The sequence below is a fragment of the Bufo gargarizans genome, chromosome 10 (genome assembly GCF_014858855.1).
Source record: "Bufo gargarizans isolate SCDJY-AF-19 chromosome 10, ASM1485885v1, whole genome shotgun sequence".
NCBI classification, from domain to species: Eukaryota; Metazoa; Chordata; class Amphibia; order Anura; family Bufonidae; genus Bufo; species Bufo gargarizans.
Window position 1 is genome coordinate 48,976,493 of NC_058089.1, and position 17,566 is coordinate 48,994,058.

The 17,566-nt window shown below is 47.8% G+C and overlaps 1 protein-coding gene across 1 annotated transcript in view; it reads left to right on the forward strand.

Annotated features, from left to right (window-relative positions):
• Nucleotides 1–14,165, forward strand: part of LOC122920569 (ovochymase-2-like) — a 46,267-nt gene extending 32,102 nt beyond the window's left edge. The window contains 7 exon segments of the mRNA XM_044270168.1: nucleotides 1,981–2,170; nucleotides 3,470–3,606; nucleotides 4,601–4,760; nucleotides 5,829–5,915; nucleotides 7,553–7,682; nucleotides 9,958–10,079; nucleotides 13,549–14,165. Of these exon segments, the coding sequence (XP_044126103.1) occupies nucleotides 1,981–2,170; nucleotides 3,470–3,606; nucleotides 4,601–4,760; nucleotides 5,829–5,915; nucleotides 7,553–7,682; nucleotides 9,958–10,079; nucleotides 13,549–13,682 (960 nt within the window). The 3' untranslated portion in view covers nucleotides 13,683–14,165.
• The last annotated feature ends 3,401 nt before the right edge of the window (nucleotides 14,166–17,566 follow it).

Below are 17,566 nucleotides of genomic sequence, written 5' to 3' on the forward strand. Positions count from 1 at the left end.
TGAATCTGCTGCGTGGCAGACAATAGCGTGGATGGAACTTAAGGAAGGAAAATTGACATGAATCTGCTGCGTGGCAGACAATAGCGTGAGCGAACATGAGGAAAAGTGACATGAATCTGCTGCGTGGCAGACAATAGCGTGAGCGAACATGAGGAAAAGTGACGTGAATCTGCTGCGTGGCAGACAATAGCGTGAGCGAACCTAAGGAAAAATGACATGAATCTGCTGCGTGGCAGACAATAGCGTGAGCGAACATGAGGAAAAGTGACATGAATCTGCTGCGTGGCAGACAATAGCGTGAGCGAACATGAGGAAAAGTGACATGAATCTGCTGCGTGGCAGACAATAGCGTGAGCGAACCTAAGGAAAAATGACATGAATCTGCTGCGTGGCAGACAATAGCGTGAGTGAACCTGAGGAAAAAAGACATGAATCTGCTGCGTGGCAGACAATAGCGTGAGCGAACATGAGGAAAAGTGACGTGAATCTGCTGCGTGGCAGACAATAGCGTGAGCGAACCTAAGGAAAAATGACATGAATCTGCTGCGTGGCAGACAATAGCGTGAGCGAACCTGAGGAAAAAAGACATGAATCTGCTGCGTGGCAGACGATAGCGTAAGCGAACCTAAGGAAAAATGACATGAATCTGCTGCGTGGCAGACAATAGCGTAAGCGAACCTGAGGAAAAATGACATGAATCTGCTGCGTGGCAGACGATAACGTGGATGAAATTTTAAGGAAGAAAAACATTGACATGACTCTGCTGGCAGATAATGGCGTGAAATGAAATATGCAGTGTGCTGTTTTTGCTGAGGCCCCCGCTTGTGGGGAGGCCTCAGCTGTCAGGTTTGCAAGTTGAGCATTTTGAGTGCACATTTTTAAGCACCCAGATGAAGCCAGGATGCTGTTGCCAGGTGAAGGGGTTAATGGTGGAGAGGGGGGGGGGGGCGGCCGGCGTCAGTGCTGCCTGGAGACCAGCCGGTGCGGGAGGTGGGGCCAGGTTGCGGACATGCGCGGTGAGTGGGAGCGCTGGGGACCCGGTTTTGATGCTGCCTGGCGATCAGCGAGAGGCGGCCAGGAAGCGACATGTGGGTATGTGGGTATGTGGGAGCGCGGCGCCGAGGCTCCCAAACAGGGAGCAGCTCAAGGCGCCGCTTGGCTTACCGGGGGAGCGTGGTTCCAGGGGAGGTACTGTTTCGAGCGGAGGCTGAAGGAGCAGCAGCGTGGGCAAACAGCAGCGGCACTGAGTCCTCGATGCGCAGAGACGTCACGTGAAAACGCGGCGTCTCTGATGGGAGCGTGAGGCGGCGCTAAATAGGCCTCCTCCGCCCCTCCCACAAACACAGGCTGAGCTTCAGCCTTAGTACTTGTTCTGCTAGATGTATTTCAAGCTGTCAGCTCAAGGGGCATCTCAGAGGGCATGTCCTTTCTACTCCAGCTGGTGCCAGCTGAAGGATAGAACTGAGCATGTGCTTCCATCTCAGTGAGGTGGACAAAGAATTTAGAAAGATGGCAAACAGCAGGTGGCGCTATACAGATATATTTAGGTGAATAGCTACTGTAAGTGACTATACAATTTTTTTTTTTATTACATGCAATCACAAAAGTATAATGCAGAGCCAGGTACTGGTTTGAAAATGTAGAATATCTTTCTTGGGACAACCCCTTTAATAGAGGGGGGTCCATTTGGGACCATCATCTGTTACCAAGGAGGAGAGAAGCTATAAACAGCATCTTTCTCTCTGGAGGGCTAGGCAAATCCATGTATCACAAGAACAGCCCATACATTTCATCAGGCAGTGTGTGCCCCATGGGCTTCACTTCCCCTAGGTGGCAGAATAATTGCAGCTGGTCACTGAGGGCACCCTGTGATCAGCTTATGGCCAGAGAAGGACTGTACGAAGCAGTAAGGTTGGTCATCAGCCGTCTTGAGTAACTTCCAGCTTTGACTTTAATTTTGTGTTTGTTATTACCCTTCAGAAGCGGCTAGTGGAGTATGTCATTGTGCATCCTGATTATAACCGGTTGTCAAAGGACTATGACGTGGCCCTGATCCACGTACAAAGGCCATTCCAGTACAACGCCTATGTACAGCCTATATGTCTCCCAGATGGACATAGCAGGCTGGAACCATCCAAACTATGTGTGGTGTCTGGATGGGATCTTAATGGTGAGCAATCATTATTTTCCATATGAAATATCTTGGGTTTACTTTTCTGTTCACGGCCAGTAGGAACACTTAATGCCAAGAATACAGGGTCAGCAGATTTGTACCTATGAAACTGGGTGACCTACTGCATGTGCCCTTGGCAGCTGAAGACATCTGTGTTGGCCCCATGTCCCTATGTGCCCTCATTGCTGAGAAAAAATGATGTTTTAATATGTGCAAATGAGCCTCTAGGGGCAACGGGGGCGTTACCATTACACCTAGAGGCTCTACTCTCTCTCTGCAACTGCCGCACCTTCTGCACTTTGATTGACGGGACCAGGCATCGTAAATGTGACCACTTCTGGCCCTGACTTCTCCTAAAGTCTCGTGCTGCGCCATGCACTTCAGTATCCAGCGCAGGCGCAGTGCAGGAAAGAGGCTCACTGGCAGTTCTCTTCTGTACTGCAGGCCTCTCTACTGTACTGCGCCTGTGATGGATACTGAAGTGCACGGCGCAGTGTGAGACTGTAGGAGAAGTCTTTATGGATTCTAAAGATGGACAATGCAAAAATAGAACAACAAACAGATATATGGATGCACTTGAACTTCGTGGTGAAGACTTTTGAAGATACTGAAGTCCTCAAGGACAAAACGCATGAATCCTTCACAAAACAAATGTCTTAAACCTACTTGGAGCACAAATGATCAGATTGAAGCTTTCAGAAGACCCAACTGTTGGGTAAAGACAAGTATGCTTTGTACAGTTGAAGGAAAAAAGGGAAGAGGATGAGACAAGATACAATCACAAAACCCATGGGCACACCATTTAGAAGACAAGACAAGGGTCGCCGAGAGTCAATCTTGACTTCATCTTGTTATTTACAGGGTTTGAAGTCACCTAAAGACCATCTGATTTCTGGGGTTCCTTGAAGGTCTAGTTAGTATTTCTAATTCTTGGGCTAAAGCTTTGTTAACACTTCATTTCCATCAGGTTTCCACCAACAGGATCCATCACAAAAGGGATCCAAATGGTTCCCTCATATCCATCATGGAAGAAAGCCATGATGACAATGTAAATGAAGCCTATATATCAGGGATGGCCAACCTGCGGCCCTCCAGCTGTTGCAAAACTACAACTCCCAGCATGCTCAGACTGCCTACAGCTATCAGCCTACAGCAGGGCATGGTGGGAATTGTAGTTTTACAACTGCTATATATGAACATCCATTGACTGAATGTAATGTTATGGATCCAAACTCAAATGCTTTACTTCAAAATGTGTGTTTTCCCATTGATCACATAGAAATATTTCATTTCTAGTGGAATTATCTACAAAACTTCAGCAGCTGGAAGTTCCGGTGCTCATGGATGATGTATGTAAGAAATACTATGATGGCATTACGGATAGGATGTTTTGTGCTGGAGTCATAGCAGAAGAAGACAATGCTTCTTGCTTGGTAAGTACTATTTTGAGGACACCTGAAAAGAGCCACCAATAGCAAAAATGGGTTGTATTCTTTAGAACAGATTAACTGGGCATTACCCTTTGCACACCTAGGCTGCTCACTTCTATAGGAGCTGGTAATGGACATGGTACAAAAAAAGGTAAACCCATTAAAGATTGGACGTTGACTGAATTATTGGGTCAGGGCGTGAGGTCTACTGATATTGTGATTTTGCTTGAGATCCCTTTTTCTTTCAAAAAGTCATCTCTCCTTCTGCGCTCCCTTGTCTTACGTGACAGGTGAACCTTTTCAGTACCCGTGCCAAGCTCTTCTGTTCTTAGGGAGGGCAGTCGCTGTGTCATGGTGGACTCCATCTCCGAGGCACAATGACCTGGCTCCAGTCCCTGTACTTCATGGCTCCTTTGTGCTGTTTATTCCCATGTGAATGAGTCTTCGGTTACACATTATAACTTCTCTTTGGAAGTTCAAAGAAATTCCTCCGGCACTGGATAATCCACAAATTCTGATAATCCAGCACTTGTTTCCAACACAGAACTACACAATAGGTCCACAGGGTCCATGCAATGCACCATATTCCTTCCTGGGTTTCCCTTCTCCTGGGGAAGAGGTATAGTTTTTATGACCAGTGTATATAGGTACCGGCCATGAGCAGCAGAGTGGCTTGTTGGCATCCTCACTAGAACCAGCATCAACTACTACTACACTACCACTACTACAGTCATGGTGGAAACTGCGCTTCCCATGCAGCTCTAAAAAAAAAAAAAATATCTATTTTCCAAACTTTAGAAAAAGACAAGGATTGCACATCCACATGCCATGAACATGTACACAAGGCGCATTTTATGAGGCCCTCTCACCACGTCAAGGTGACCTCTTTCGAGTGGGTCCATACACTGAATTGGTGCAGGACCTCTGTTCCAAGTGAATAATTTATCAGTTCAGAAGAACGGTTTTCATGAGAATAACATAAGTCCATGTATTGTAGGCACAGTCTGGAGCACCTCTAGTCTGTGAGTCTGCTCCGGGGACCTACGTTATCTTTGGTATTGTGAGCCGGGGCGTCGGATGCAATGAAACCCCCAAAGCTGGAGTGTACAGCAGCGTTTTCCTATTTATTCCATGGATAATGGAAACTATTCTCTCAGGTGAGCGCACCATTGGTTTACAGTAGGGACCTGGTCATTGCCTTCTCGAGGAGTCTTAAAGGGGTATTCCAGCATTATACCCTTTTTTTTTTTATTTGGACAATATTGCCCCATATCTAACAAAGAAAAAAATGCACTTGCCTGCTCCCACCGCCGTGTTCTAGAGCTGAGGGCTCGAGCCGTGCTCCTTCTGGTCCCCGTCTGTCAACTTCTGGATGGGGTCACATGCACTGATGCGGCTAATCACTGGCCTCAGCAGTAACGTGTCCCCAGGTGGCATGTCACTGCTGGATCAGGTGCCACTTTGGGGAACAGGTCACCCCATTGATTGGCCGCAGTGGCACACATTACTTAATCCAGAAGTTTAGACAAGAATAGGCATTTTTACTGTGGGGCCCAAGATTTTTGGGGGATGCACATGGACCTCATCTGAAAAACAGATATGGTGGTGTGAATGTAGCCTTAGATGTATGTCACCTGAACCTGCCAATTTCACCAGGATCGACCCATCTGGTGTAGAGTGGCCTCTCAGCTCTTCCCTGGAGATAAGGATTGGTAGTTTGATATCAACCTGCCCAATATTTTAGTTTTCGGGAAGATAAGCTGCTGCCACAGGTTGCCGCTGCCAACTTTCTCCCTTGTTCCCGTTCAGGACACATGCATGCTTAGACCAACATTACATGTGCATGGAGGGGTCTGGACCGTGTCGGACTGGGGTGCCTAGGGCCCACCAGTCAAATTCATTTTGGGGGCCCACTATAACGCTACATGCGAATACTAACCACCCAGCAGCAGCAAGACGCTACAATTTGATTATTGTTGCAGGATTGTCCATATCCTATAACATTATTTCATATTCTTATCCTTTATGACATGGGCAATATGTTCTGAGGTGGGAGTGTAGCCGTTATGATACTTGTAGTTCACTACTTCGTCAGTTTTCTGACCGATTAACGTATTACCCCTTTCTTAATACTGATCTGTTGGTTCTTTGGTTATTCAGCTCTTTATATCAGTATAACATTCCTATAATACTAAAAAGACTAACGACTAAACCTTTATCTGCAGTTGCTGGCGTAATAGACACTGATTCGGAGCCCCATCATCCACTTTTTCCTCTGGATAAACTTTCCCAACAGAAGGCCCTGCTGCCAGGTTATTCATTTCTTCTATATCATTACACGTGTGTATATGGTGGAGATAGCAGCGATAGCTCTTGGGTACCTTAAAGGGGGCTTATTGTCATGTTTCCTATGGGAGTTGCTTTCTTGTATGGAGGCTACGGAGTATAGGACGTTCTGTAGCTTTGTAAGGGTCTGTTGCTAAAATACTTGAATGTTGTCCAGGATTAGAAATCTTCCTGAAACAGCTCCACACCTGTCCCTGGGTTGTGTCTGGTATTACAGCTTAGCTCTGCAGATGTGAAGCTGCAATTCCACGCACAACCTGTGGACAGGCGTGGTGCTGTTTCTGCAAGTAAAAGATCTAATCCTGTACATCCCCCTTTAAAGGGGTTTTCCAGGCTTTTAATATTAATGATCTATCCTCGGGTGTCGGACCCCGCCGATCAACTGTATGAAGACATGGCAGCAGCAAGAGAGACAGGAGACTGCACGCACGTCGTGTGCCTTCTTTTCATACGCTTGATCAGCGGGGGTGCTGGATGTCGGACCTCCGCCGATCTGATATCGATGAGCTATCCTGAGGAGCCTGGAAAACCCCTTTAAGAACCACTGTTTTGCATTGTGCAGTAGTTTCTGAAGATACCACCTACCGCAAATGTTAAAGCTTTAGGTGAACTAAGGGGTTGTCCAAGAATTAAATATTGATGTCCTGTCCTGAGGGTCCGATCGGTGAGGGTCCGACTACCGACAGCCCCACTGATTGACTATTCTTATGGACGCTGTGGCCTCCTTACACTATACCAAGCACAGCGCTGTCTATTGTATAGTGGTTGTGCTTGGTATTGCAGCTCAATTCCCTTGAATTGAATGCTACTGAGCTACACACACAGTCCATGTGACTTAGGCCTCATGCACGCGGCCGTTCCGTGCATTGGGGACCGCAAATGCACGGGCAACATCCGTGCAGCGGGCCGGACCCATTCAACTTGACCGGGTCCATGGTATGTCCGCACTGCCCAAAAATATGGCATGTCATATTTTTTTGCGGTGCGGAACCGCGGAAAGAAACAACACGGTAGCGCTCCGTAGTGCTTCCGGCGTTCCGTTCCGTGACTCCGTTCCGCATTTGCAGAATTGCAGACCCATTCAAGTGAATGGGTCCACATCCGTGATTTGGGGTGCGCACGGCCGGAGGCGGTAGATTGCCGACCCGCCGTTTGCCCTTTCTAACCGCTAATTGGAAGGGTGCCCGGAGACAGACCTTGAATGATCAAAATTTTAATTACGGAAAACCCTTATGAAAATTTTAATTTCAGCTCTGCAATTAAGCGGGTTCTCCAGGATTTAATAATTGATCAATATCCGATCTGCAGCTCCGCCGATCAGCTATTCGGGATCAGATCCAATGCCAAAACTACATAGAGACTCCATCCATTTCTGTCGTGGACATTGCTGATTACTGCAATGCTGCCCCCACTGAAGTGAATGCGAGCAGCCCTATAGTACGCAGCTCCATCCACTACAATCAATGAAGCCTTGTATCTCCGGTGCCTACTTCGGGCGCTGTGGATCCCAGGAATAGGTCATCAATTATTACATTCTGAAGAACCCCTTCCAATGACGAGATGAGAGCTGCCGTTATTCATCCATGCCTGTCTCTTATTACAGACAGTCCTCCCTCCAATGACTCCAGCTCCTCACAGGACATCTACGTGACTTGTAAAGATGTCCTGTCCCTGCAATCTCCGGGGGAAATTAAATTGGTAGCCAGCGGTCAGGACGGTCCTGAAGGTGGCAGGTAAAACTCTAAAAATCAAAGATAAAACCTAGGGATCAGCAACCTTCGGCACTTCAACTGCTGTGAAACTACCACTCCCAGCATGCACTCTCACTAGGCTCCTGAAAGGAGGATTCTGGGAGTTGTAGTTTCAGAACAGGTGGAGGTTGCTGATCCCTGGACTAGACATTCACACTCTGCAGATTTTGTTGCAGAGATTTTTGCCACTAAAAATCTGTTCATTTGGCGGCAAGAACATGGATTCCCGCAAGCCGCATTCAGATAAATGGATCAGATTTTCAGTCGCAGACATTTTTGCAACAAAATCCACGACGTGTGAAGGCATCGAAAAAGTTGTACCAATATTATTCATGGGACAACCCCTTTAAGCCATGCCCGGGCAGTGTTTTTTTTAAATGTATAGCATGTCCTATCCCCCAGGGAAAGAGAACCAACTCAGTAGCGCCACATTTTGGAATGGGCTCCCTATGAGTGAAAGTCCAACTTTTTAACAAGCCTTGGGTCCTGACAAGGGTAAACAGCCAAGCCAGATATCCATCCGCAAACAGCTTGATAAAAAAATCAGACTTTCATTAATGGGGAGCCACGTCCCTAAGTTGGGGCTAGCGAGATGGTTCTCTTCTCCTGGGAGATACCCCTTCACAATGATTTTCCTATGGAGCATTGCCTACAAGTCTCCATGTGCAGCAGGTGTCTTTAAGGAGAGCCAGTACTCTGCCCAAGCTGGCAACCGTGTGTGTCCCGAAACTTAGGGCAGACCCGGGGTACTGGTATTTCGGGGTGACTTCACATGTACTGGTAGTGTCTTGCATGCGTGTAAATTGTGCTCTTTGGATCGCATGCTTTTTAAAGGTCATGCATGTTCATGTTGTTGAGGGGTCATCTCTGGAAGTCGCCAGGAGATTCACTGATAAACCGGACACAGTGCCTTGTGGGGCTAGCTCCGCTGTATGTAATGATGCCTTTCACTTAGGCCTCATGCAACCGGCCGTTCCGTGCATTGGGGACCGCAATTTGAGGTGCCCAATTCATGGGCAACATCCGTGTGGCTGCCGCAGACTGATCCAGACCAAGGGCATAGCTAAAGGCTCATGAGGCAAATATTGAAAGGGCACCCCCTCATGCCAAATTCTTAACCTAACCCCTTCCCTCTAGCCAGAGGTGTAAATTGACCAGCAAGCACTTTCTATAATGCCAGTGTCTTATGTGGCACAAGGGTCTTTGGACCCCCTTAGGCTCAAGGGCCCTGTAGCGACAGCTACCTCTGCACCCCCTATAGCTACGCCCCTAATCCAGACCCATTCAACTTGAATGGGTCAGTGATCTGTCCGCACCGCAAAAAAATACAACACGGACAGTAAACCACGGAAGCACTACGAAGTGCCTCCATTCCGCACCTTCCGGATTGCAGACCCATCCGTGATACGGTGTGCACACGACTGGGACCCGTATACTGCGGAACCTGCTGTTTGCGGGCGCAATACGGGCACAGCCGAGTAACGGCCGTGTGCATGAGGCCTAAAGGCGCCTTTACACGCCGCGGATTTTCTTTCTGAATTTTCTGCTACTGAAAATCATTTCCAAATAAATGGAACTGATTTTCAGTCACGCAAAATTCTGCAACAAAATCCGCAGCGTGTGAAGGCGCCTTTAACGATCTGTTGCTTTATTCTGGAGAAAAAGTCATTTTAATCCATATGCAAATGACCCCCTCCAGGACCTGCTTCTATCTCCAGAACAGGACCCCCCGAAGTGAACCGGAGAGCAGCTGCGCATGCGTGGCCACCCTCTGTTTACTGCCACAGCGATTTCCGGCAGTCCAATAGTGGCGAGCGGAGAGGTTGCTGCGCATGCGCAGTGCACTCTCCATTCACCGCTGTGGGACTTCTGAAAATGCCCAAGCATGCTCACTCAGCTATTTTTCGGAAGTCCCATAGCTGTGAATAGAGAGCGCACTGTGCATTTGTGTTCTGCCCTGGTTCACTTGGGCGGAGGGCCGATTCTGCAAATAGGAGCGGGCACCAGGGGGGGGGGGGGGGGGGGGTCTGCACATATTTGACATTGATGGCATATTCTAGTCATGTCTGAGGGATGGCCCAAGACAGTCCGCTAAGTGAAAGGTATCATTATATTCAGCGGAGCTAGTCCTACAAGACATTGTGCCTGGTTTATCCGGTGACAGACTCCCTTTAGGAGGGGGATAGGGACTACTTACAATAGTCCCTGTACAGGACTGGATGCTATAAAGTCTTTTACCTCGGTTGTGTTATTTCAGGTGCCAGCTGATATTCCAGGCTCCAGAAGGTCACTTTATTTTGCTCACTTTTAAACAGTTGTCACACGAGCACTACTCCCTCATCATCTACGAAGGGGCGTCCAGCAATAAAACCTTTAAAGGTAGGAGTCATTGACAGATCTTTTACAGCACTCACATGCGGCTGTAGTAGAAGCGAGTTTGTCATTTGGCACAATGCGTTCAGATCTCGTTGTGTATTATCTGTATTTGTTCTTGACACGGAGCATTACCAAGGTGAATGAACAAATACGTGATTATGTCGGGTCCTAGATCGAGTCCATAATTTTATTTGGGGCACATTTATTAAAACCGGCGCCTGAAATACGCCTAATTTAGGTGTATTTCCGCATAGTAAATGACCCCCATCGCATATACATCCCTACCCTGGACAGGGTTTTTGTCAAACACTCCCATGCCTCGTGCACACAACCGTATCTGTTCTGTGGTCCACAAACCCTGGATCCCGGGCCGTGTGCATCCCACACTTTCCCGTCCCACCCTATTGTGAAAATCCTATTGTTGTCCTCAAAACGTTTAAAGGGGTATTCCCATCACAGACAATGGGGGCATATCGCTAGGATATGCCCCCATTGTCTGATAGGTGCGGGTCCCACCGCTGGGACCGGCACCTATATCGAGAACGGAGCGGGGAGCGCTGTGGCTGGAGGACCCCAGATTTCCCAGGGTCCGTCCTACACCAAGTGCTATTCCCCGCCTATCCCATAGAAGTGAATGGGAGCGTGCCGCGCATGCGCGGCCCATGTTCCCATTCATTTCTATAGGGCAGACTGCAATAGCCGAGCCAGCGCTCGGCTATTTTCGGCGGCCGCATGCGGAGTGCGCTCTCCTTTACTTTCGGGGCTCCGTTCTCGGTATAGGTGCGGGTCCCAGTGGTGGGACCCGCACCTATAAGACAATGGGGGCATATCCTAGCGATGAGATGAGAAAACCCCTTTAAGGATGGACATACAGTCGCACGGATGCTTACAGCAGACTGATGACATCCGTGTGCCATCCGCAGTTTGTGTGGCCCCCATAGAAATGAATGGGTCCGCGTGTGATCCACAAAAAATATGGATTGGATGCGGACTGAAGATATGGTCATGTGCATGAAGCCTTATGTTGAGGATCGGATGACCATACATACCCCAATACACCTAAGGCTCTGTTCACAAAATGTCTGGGCCCTGTGGGTAGTGCGGGTGCTGGGTAATGCTTCGGCATATATGCCAAACATTCATCGGGCTCCATTAACCCTTTTGGGCCCAGTTGGCCGGGGAGGACTGGCCATAGACCCCACAGGGAAATTTCCTGATTGGTCAATGCCCAGGGGGCTGCCAGAGCCCTTCTCATGGCCGCAGATCTGATGCACATGGCCAGTGTGGTCTACATCAGGAAATCCTGACATGTGATGTGAACAGGGCCCAATATAAGTTCAATTTCTACTTTTGCTTTTCTGCCTGCAGCTTGGGGAGACCCGTCCTGCAGGGAGACAATGAGGGGTTAAAATCTGCCGATAAAGACTTTGCTCTACACGTTATCTGCTTGACCTCGGAGCTGAAGATCCCGTGTGGAGCGAGTCACGGAGTCATGGATAGATCTGTAGCCCATTCTCACTAGCTGTACCCCTTTCTGCAGAACTCTCCATCACTGGGATAAAAGTATCATCTAGGTTGTTTAGGGGGCCGCATTATCCGTCCGGATTCGCGGATCAGATGCGGACCCATTCATTTCAATGGGGGCCCCCCAAAAAATGCGAAACGCACACGACCAGTATCTGAGTTTTCCGGACTGCAAAACTGATACGGTCGTATGAGTGCCCCCTTACTGATAGCAGTGATCTAGTGGGTGCAATCGCCCCGCCCCCCCCCCCCCCAAATGCAAAAGTCAGTGATCCTCCACGTTGAGCAGCGAGCACCATCAAGACGGATCGTATGACGCCACCTGTGATTCCTTCTAAATGGTGGAGCCAGAAACACTAGCGATCTTTGAAGGGTCCTCGTTTGTCTGCGGTACAATGCGCTGTGTAAACCGGGATGTGCTGCCGACAAACAAAGAGAATGAAGGGGAACGAATGATCGTAGTAACGATCATTCCTTGGTGTAATTGCAGCAGGGAATGCTCCTTCCTATGAACGTTCGTACCCGATCAGCTACTACCGCATAGGCAGCAATTACCTTATAATATTCCTTTTGATGGGTTAGTAGAAGAAGCCATGTCTCCATGCTCTGATATCCTGGTGAGAGTATGGTGGGCTTGTGCTTAGACACAGTAGCCTACCCAAACATACAGAGGTTTGGTGAATCCATGTTTAATGCATGGCACCCGGCCGGTGACATCACGTCCATCAGTCACGTAACCTTTGTGCAGCTCAGTCCCATTGAAGTCAATGGACTTGTGCTGCAATGTCAAGCACAGCCACTATACAATGTAGTATACCAAGCACTGCGCCGCACAAAGAGGCATCACCCTACAAACAGCTGATCGACGGGGGTGCCGGGAGTCACTGATCTGACATTGATTAATTATCCTGAAAATAGGTCATCAATATTTAAAGGGGTATTCCCATCACATACAAAAGACAATTGTCTGATAGGTGCGGGTCCCACCTCTGTGACCCGCACCTATAAGGAGAACGGAGCGGGGAGAGCTGTGGCTGGAGGACCCCGGATTTCCCTGGGTCCGTCCACCACCAAGCGCTGCTCCCATACAAGTGAATAGAAGCGCACCGTGCGCGCGCTGCCCCTGCTCCCATTCATTTCTAGCACTGGCTCGGCTATTTTCGGCAGTCCAATTGAAATGAATAGAGGGCGGCTGCGCATGCACAGTGCGCCCTCCATTTATTTCCCCGCTCCGTTCTTGTTGTAGGTGTGGGTCCCAGAGGTCCCACCTCTGGGACCCGCACCTATCAGACAATTGTATGTGATGGTAAAACCCCTTTAAGTCCTGGAAAATCCCTTTAAAATGGAATTCCAGTTGAGGTCACTACTTCATAGATGATGCCCTCCTGCTACGTTCAGTGGTTGCTGCTTTTTTTTCAGTTCTGCTCCATTCGGTCATAATCTGAGATGCAAAGGATGTTGGGAGTAGTCTGAAACTCACCCCCTTAGGCTGCTGTTATATCCCTCCTCCATGCTTTATACTACAGCTTTCTGTGTCCAGGCTGGCTATTGTCTAAAAGCACATCCCAACATAAGCTCACCAGGAACTCACTGGATGGAGAGGGTTGTCCTTAGAAGTGCTGGGGGTCTACTGCCCACCATTCTGGGATTGAGCTTGTCCTGGAGATATGGAGACCTGGGCAATGACCATCATAAATGGTGAATTTTGGAATAACCGCCTTTATGGCGGTATGTTAAGACGCACGCTTACGGTAATGTAATAGAGAGCTCCTGTCTATAACATGTACAGCGTTCAGTTCAAGGTTGCATTAGACACAGCACATGTACCGCCCGGTGCAGACGCATTGTGTGTGTGTAGAGTTGCCCCTGGACTCTGCCCTGCAGATAAACATTAGGTTCACCTTTGTCCTGCTCGACGCTGTTCACATTTCATAATGTTTCTTTACAGCCCAACTGATGGAGGAGAAGATCCCCACCATCATGAAGTCCGCAGGCCCGGTCATCACCTTAGAAGCCAGCAGCACGGCCCAGGATTCTGCGCTTCACCTCTGGTTGTCTTACTCCTTCCATAACCAGAATTAATAATCTGCACCCAAATCCAAAAATATACCATTATATGTTAAGATTGCAGTGACATTCCTCTAATCCGGCATCCAATTATCCAGAAAGTATGATAATCTGGTACCAGTTTCCTGCATTTAAAGATATTCTCTGAGACCAGGAACCCATGGCCTGGGGGCCAAGCAGGGGGCCAAAGTTTAAAAAGAACAAAAAAAAATAATATATAACTGCTCTGAGCCCTCACTCCACCACTGAATCAGTGTGACGTGTCATGGCCTCAGCGCTAACCTCATGATCTCTGAGCTCAATTGTCTTTTTTTTTTTCTTGGCCCCTGCCCGCCCCCTGACCAAGGGTTCCTTGTCTTGGAGAACCCCTTTAAAAGGGAGGAAATTTCACTAGAAAATTCCCTAATAAACCAGGCACACTGCCTTGTAGGGCTCGCTCAGCTGAATGTAATGATACCTTTCACTTAGTGATCGGTTGCTTCATTCTGCTCTTAATCCATATGCAAATGAGCACTAAAGTGCACTGAGGGCGGGACCAAGCCACACTGTGCACTCTTGCTCCTCCTGCTTCCTCTGCCAGCCCTTCCCTCTCCTTGATTGACAGGATAGTCATCTCACCTAGCCCTGCCAATCAAGGAGATGGAGGGGCTGGCAGAGGAAGCAGCAGGAGCAACGGTGCACAGAGTGGCTTGGGCCCGCCCTCAGTGCACTTAACTGCTTATTTGCATATGGATTAAAAGCTAAGTGAAAGGAATCAGTACACGAGACCGGCTAGCCCTACAAGCCATTGTGCCTGGGTTTTTATACTTTCCTATAAATATCTGATAATCCAGAATATTAGGACCTACAAGGTCCCACTATTGCTGTAGTAGAGGAATTTTTTTTCTCATTTTACATGGTCTTAGAAGAAAATTTTTCATTTTTCAGGCCAGAATGAGTGCTGGATTCTCATAAATGTTGTACTATAAGATGCCGGACTAAAGGAATTTTACTGAATGGGCCTTATATTGCTGACTCTAGCTCTGGAGGTGGTGGCCATAGTCACTGGTATAATCCTGGGTGATGCCATGTAAGTGGCGGGTCATCGGTACTCACCACCAGTGGGTAAACCGGCTGCACCAATGTCTTACTGGTTAAAGAAGCCTGATGTATTACGGTTGTTTTTTTTTTTTCCAGAAGTTTAATATTGATGGCCTATGCCCTATCATCAATATCAGGTCGGTGGGGTTCCGACCACCAGCACCCCCTGCCGATCAGCTGTTTGCAGAGGCCGCGGCGCTACAGCGTCCTCACAGCTCACCAAGCACAGCGCCGTACATTGTGCAGTGGCTGTGTTTGGTATTGCAGCCCAGCTGGCCATGTGACTGGTGAGCAGCTGAATAGGGGGCCTGTCAGGAGTCACACCCCAGTGATCAGGTATTGATGACCAATCCCGAAGATGGGGCATCAATATATAAATCCCAGGAAAAGCCATTTAAATAAAATCTCCTCTCTGTAAAACATTATGTGGAACCATTTTTTTTAACCCATTGTGCAATGAATAGAAACCATAAGAGGAGGAGTTTGCATTCCAAATGAAGCGGTCTGTCACGTATGTGTTTATTTTGTGCATTTTACTTGTGTTTTAGTCTCTCTTTACACCTCTTTGCCACTTTTTTGTCACTGGAAGAGCAGCTCTGGAGCACAAACTGCTGATCTGACGTGTGAAGTTCTGTGTATGAGCACATGTACTGTATAGAGCACTGTCATATTTTATGTTTTTCTTAGTATGGGTTTATGATTTCAAGCTCTTTGTGTATATAATCAGCTAGACGACCTTTGTATAGGAAAACCCAGAATTTTCGAGAGAATTGCTTATTTTTCGTGCGGTTCTATGGACCAATTGTAATTAGATTGGATACAATTATTTGGGGAGTTTATTACATAATTAAATATAATGAGCACATTCTATTAATGATATAGGATTTGGATGACTGATTTTTATCTTTCGTTCCGGGGGGATATGCTCTCCATTGGTTTTTTTTTGTTTGTTTTGTTTTTTTAAGCCAACTAACACCCCTGACGGCTTATCTGCACTGCTATAAGGCCCCTTTCAGACGAGCGAGTGTCACGCTCCAGACTCGCAGCTCCCGTTCTGACCTCCCAGCACTGCCGGGGTCACATATCATTATATTGATTTATGATGCTATGTAACCCTTAGAGGTAGAGCAGTGACATAACGTTGTCAGTGTTATCTAATACATTCCAGACCTCTAAGGCCTCTTTCACACGGGCGTCAGTTTTTTTGCCCGGATAAGTGCCGGGTGCGTTGCGGGAAAATGCGCGATTTTCCCGCGCGAGTGCAAAACATTGTCATGCGTTGCACTCGCGTGAGAAAAATCGCGCATGTTTGGTACCCAAACCCGAACTTCTTCATAGAAGTTCGGGCTTGGGATTGATGTTCTGAAGACTGTATTATTTTCCCTTATAACATGGTTATAAGGGAAAATAATAGCATTCTGAATACAGAATGCATAGTAAACCAGCGCTAGAGGGGTTAAAAAATAAAAAAATAAAAATTGAACTCACCTTAGTCCACTTGATCACGAAGCCCGGCATCTCCTTGTGTCTCCTCTGCGCTGAACAGGACCTGGGGTGAGCTGCTCCATTAAATAGAGGTTAAGGACCTTCGATGACGTCACTCCGGTCATCACATGGTACGTCACATGATCTTTTACCATGGTGATTCACCATGGTAAAAGACCATGTGATGACCGGAGTGACGTCATCGAAGGTCCTTAACCTGTATTTAATGGAGCAGCTCACCCCAGGTCCTGTTCATCAGCAGCGGAGACACAAGGAGATGCCGGCTTCGCGAGCAAGTGGACTAAGGTGAGTTAAATTATTATTATTTTTTTTAACCCCTCTAGCGCTGGTTTACTATGCATTCTGTATTCAGAATGCTATTATTTTCCCTTATAACCATGTTATAAGGGAAAATAATAATGATCGGGTCTCCATCCCGATCGTCTCCTAGCAACCGTGCGTGCAAATCGCACGGCATCCGTACTTGCTTGCGGATGCCATCCGATTTTCACACACCCCATTCACTTCTATGGGGCCTGCGTCACGTCAAAATCGGACAATATAGAGCATGCTGCGATTTCAACTGAACGCACAAGTGATGCGTTAAAAACAACGCTCATGTGCACAGCCCCATAGAAATGAATCGGTCAGTATTTAGTACGGGTGCCATACGTTCGCCGCACAGATCGCACCCACACGGAAAACTCGCCCGTGTGAAAGGGGCCTAAGGGTTACATAGCATCATAAATCGATATAATGCTATGCGACCCCGGCAGTGCTGGGAGGTCAGGACGGGAGCTGCCAGTCCAGAGCGTGACACTCGCTCGTCTGAAACCAGCCTAAAGGAGGGGGACAATTTTTAGTACATCAGGGTACTACTGTACAGTGTCTAAACTTCACATGCCAAGACGCAAATCTACACACACAAAGATGGAGGTCTTTACGCTGCCGGAGGATTAGACTAATTTATCACGAGGTGTGCGCCGGCCCTTGTCGTAAATTTGGCTAATCCTCTGCAGCTAAGCGGCTGGCAGAAAAACGAATCCATCCCCAGGTTGACGTAGTTTTTAGCCTGCATGTGCACCAGGTGTACATGTTAGTAAATTTGCCTGGGCCAGGACTCCAGCCCCGACACGCCGCTGCCCAACTGTCGCAAACGTTTCGTCGCCGGCTGTGCGACATAATATTGTCACATCTCAGGTCAAAAAAGGGACTTGCCACTCATTTTATTTCTAACTTTCAGCTCTGAAGTCTCCAGAATTTTGAATGCAGCTCTGGGCTATGTCACAGGCTCAGTAACAGATAATTAATGTATCTGCGAAAGGACTCAACTT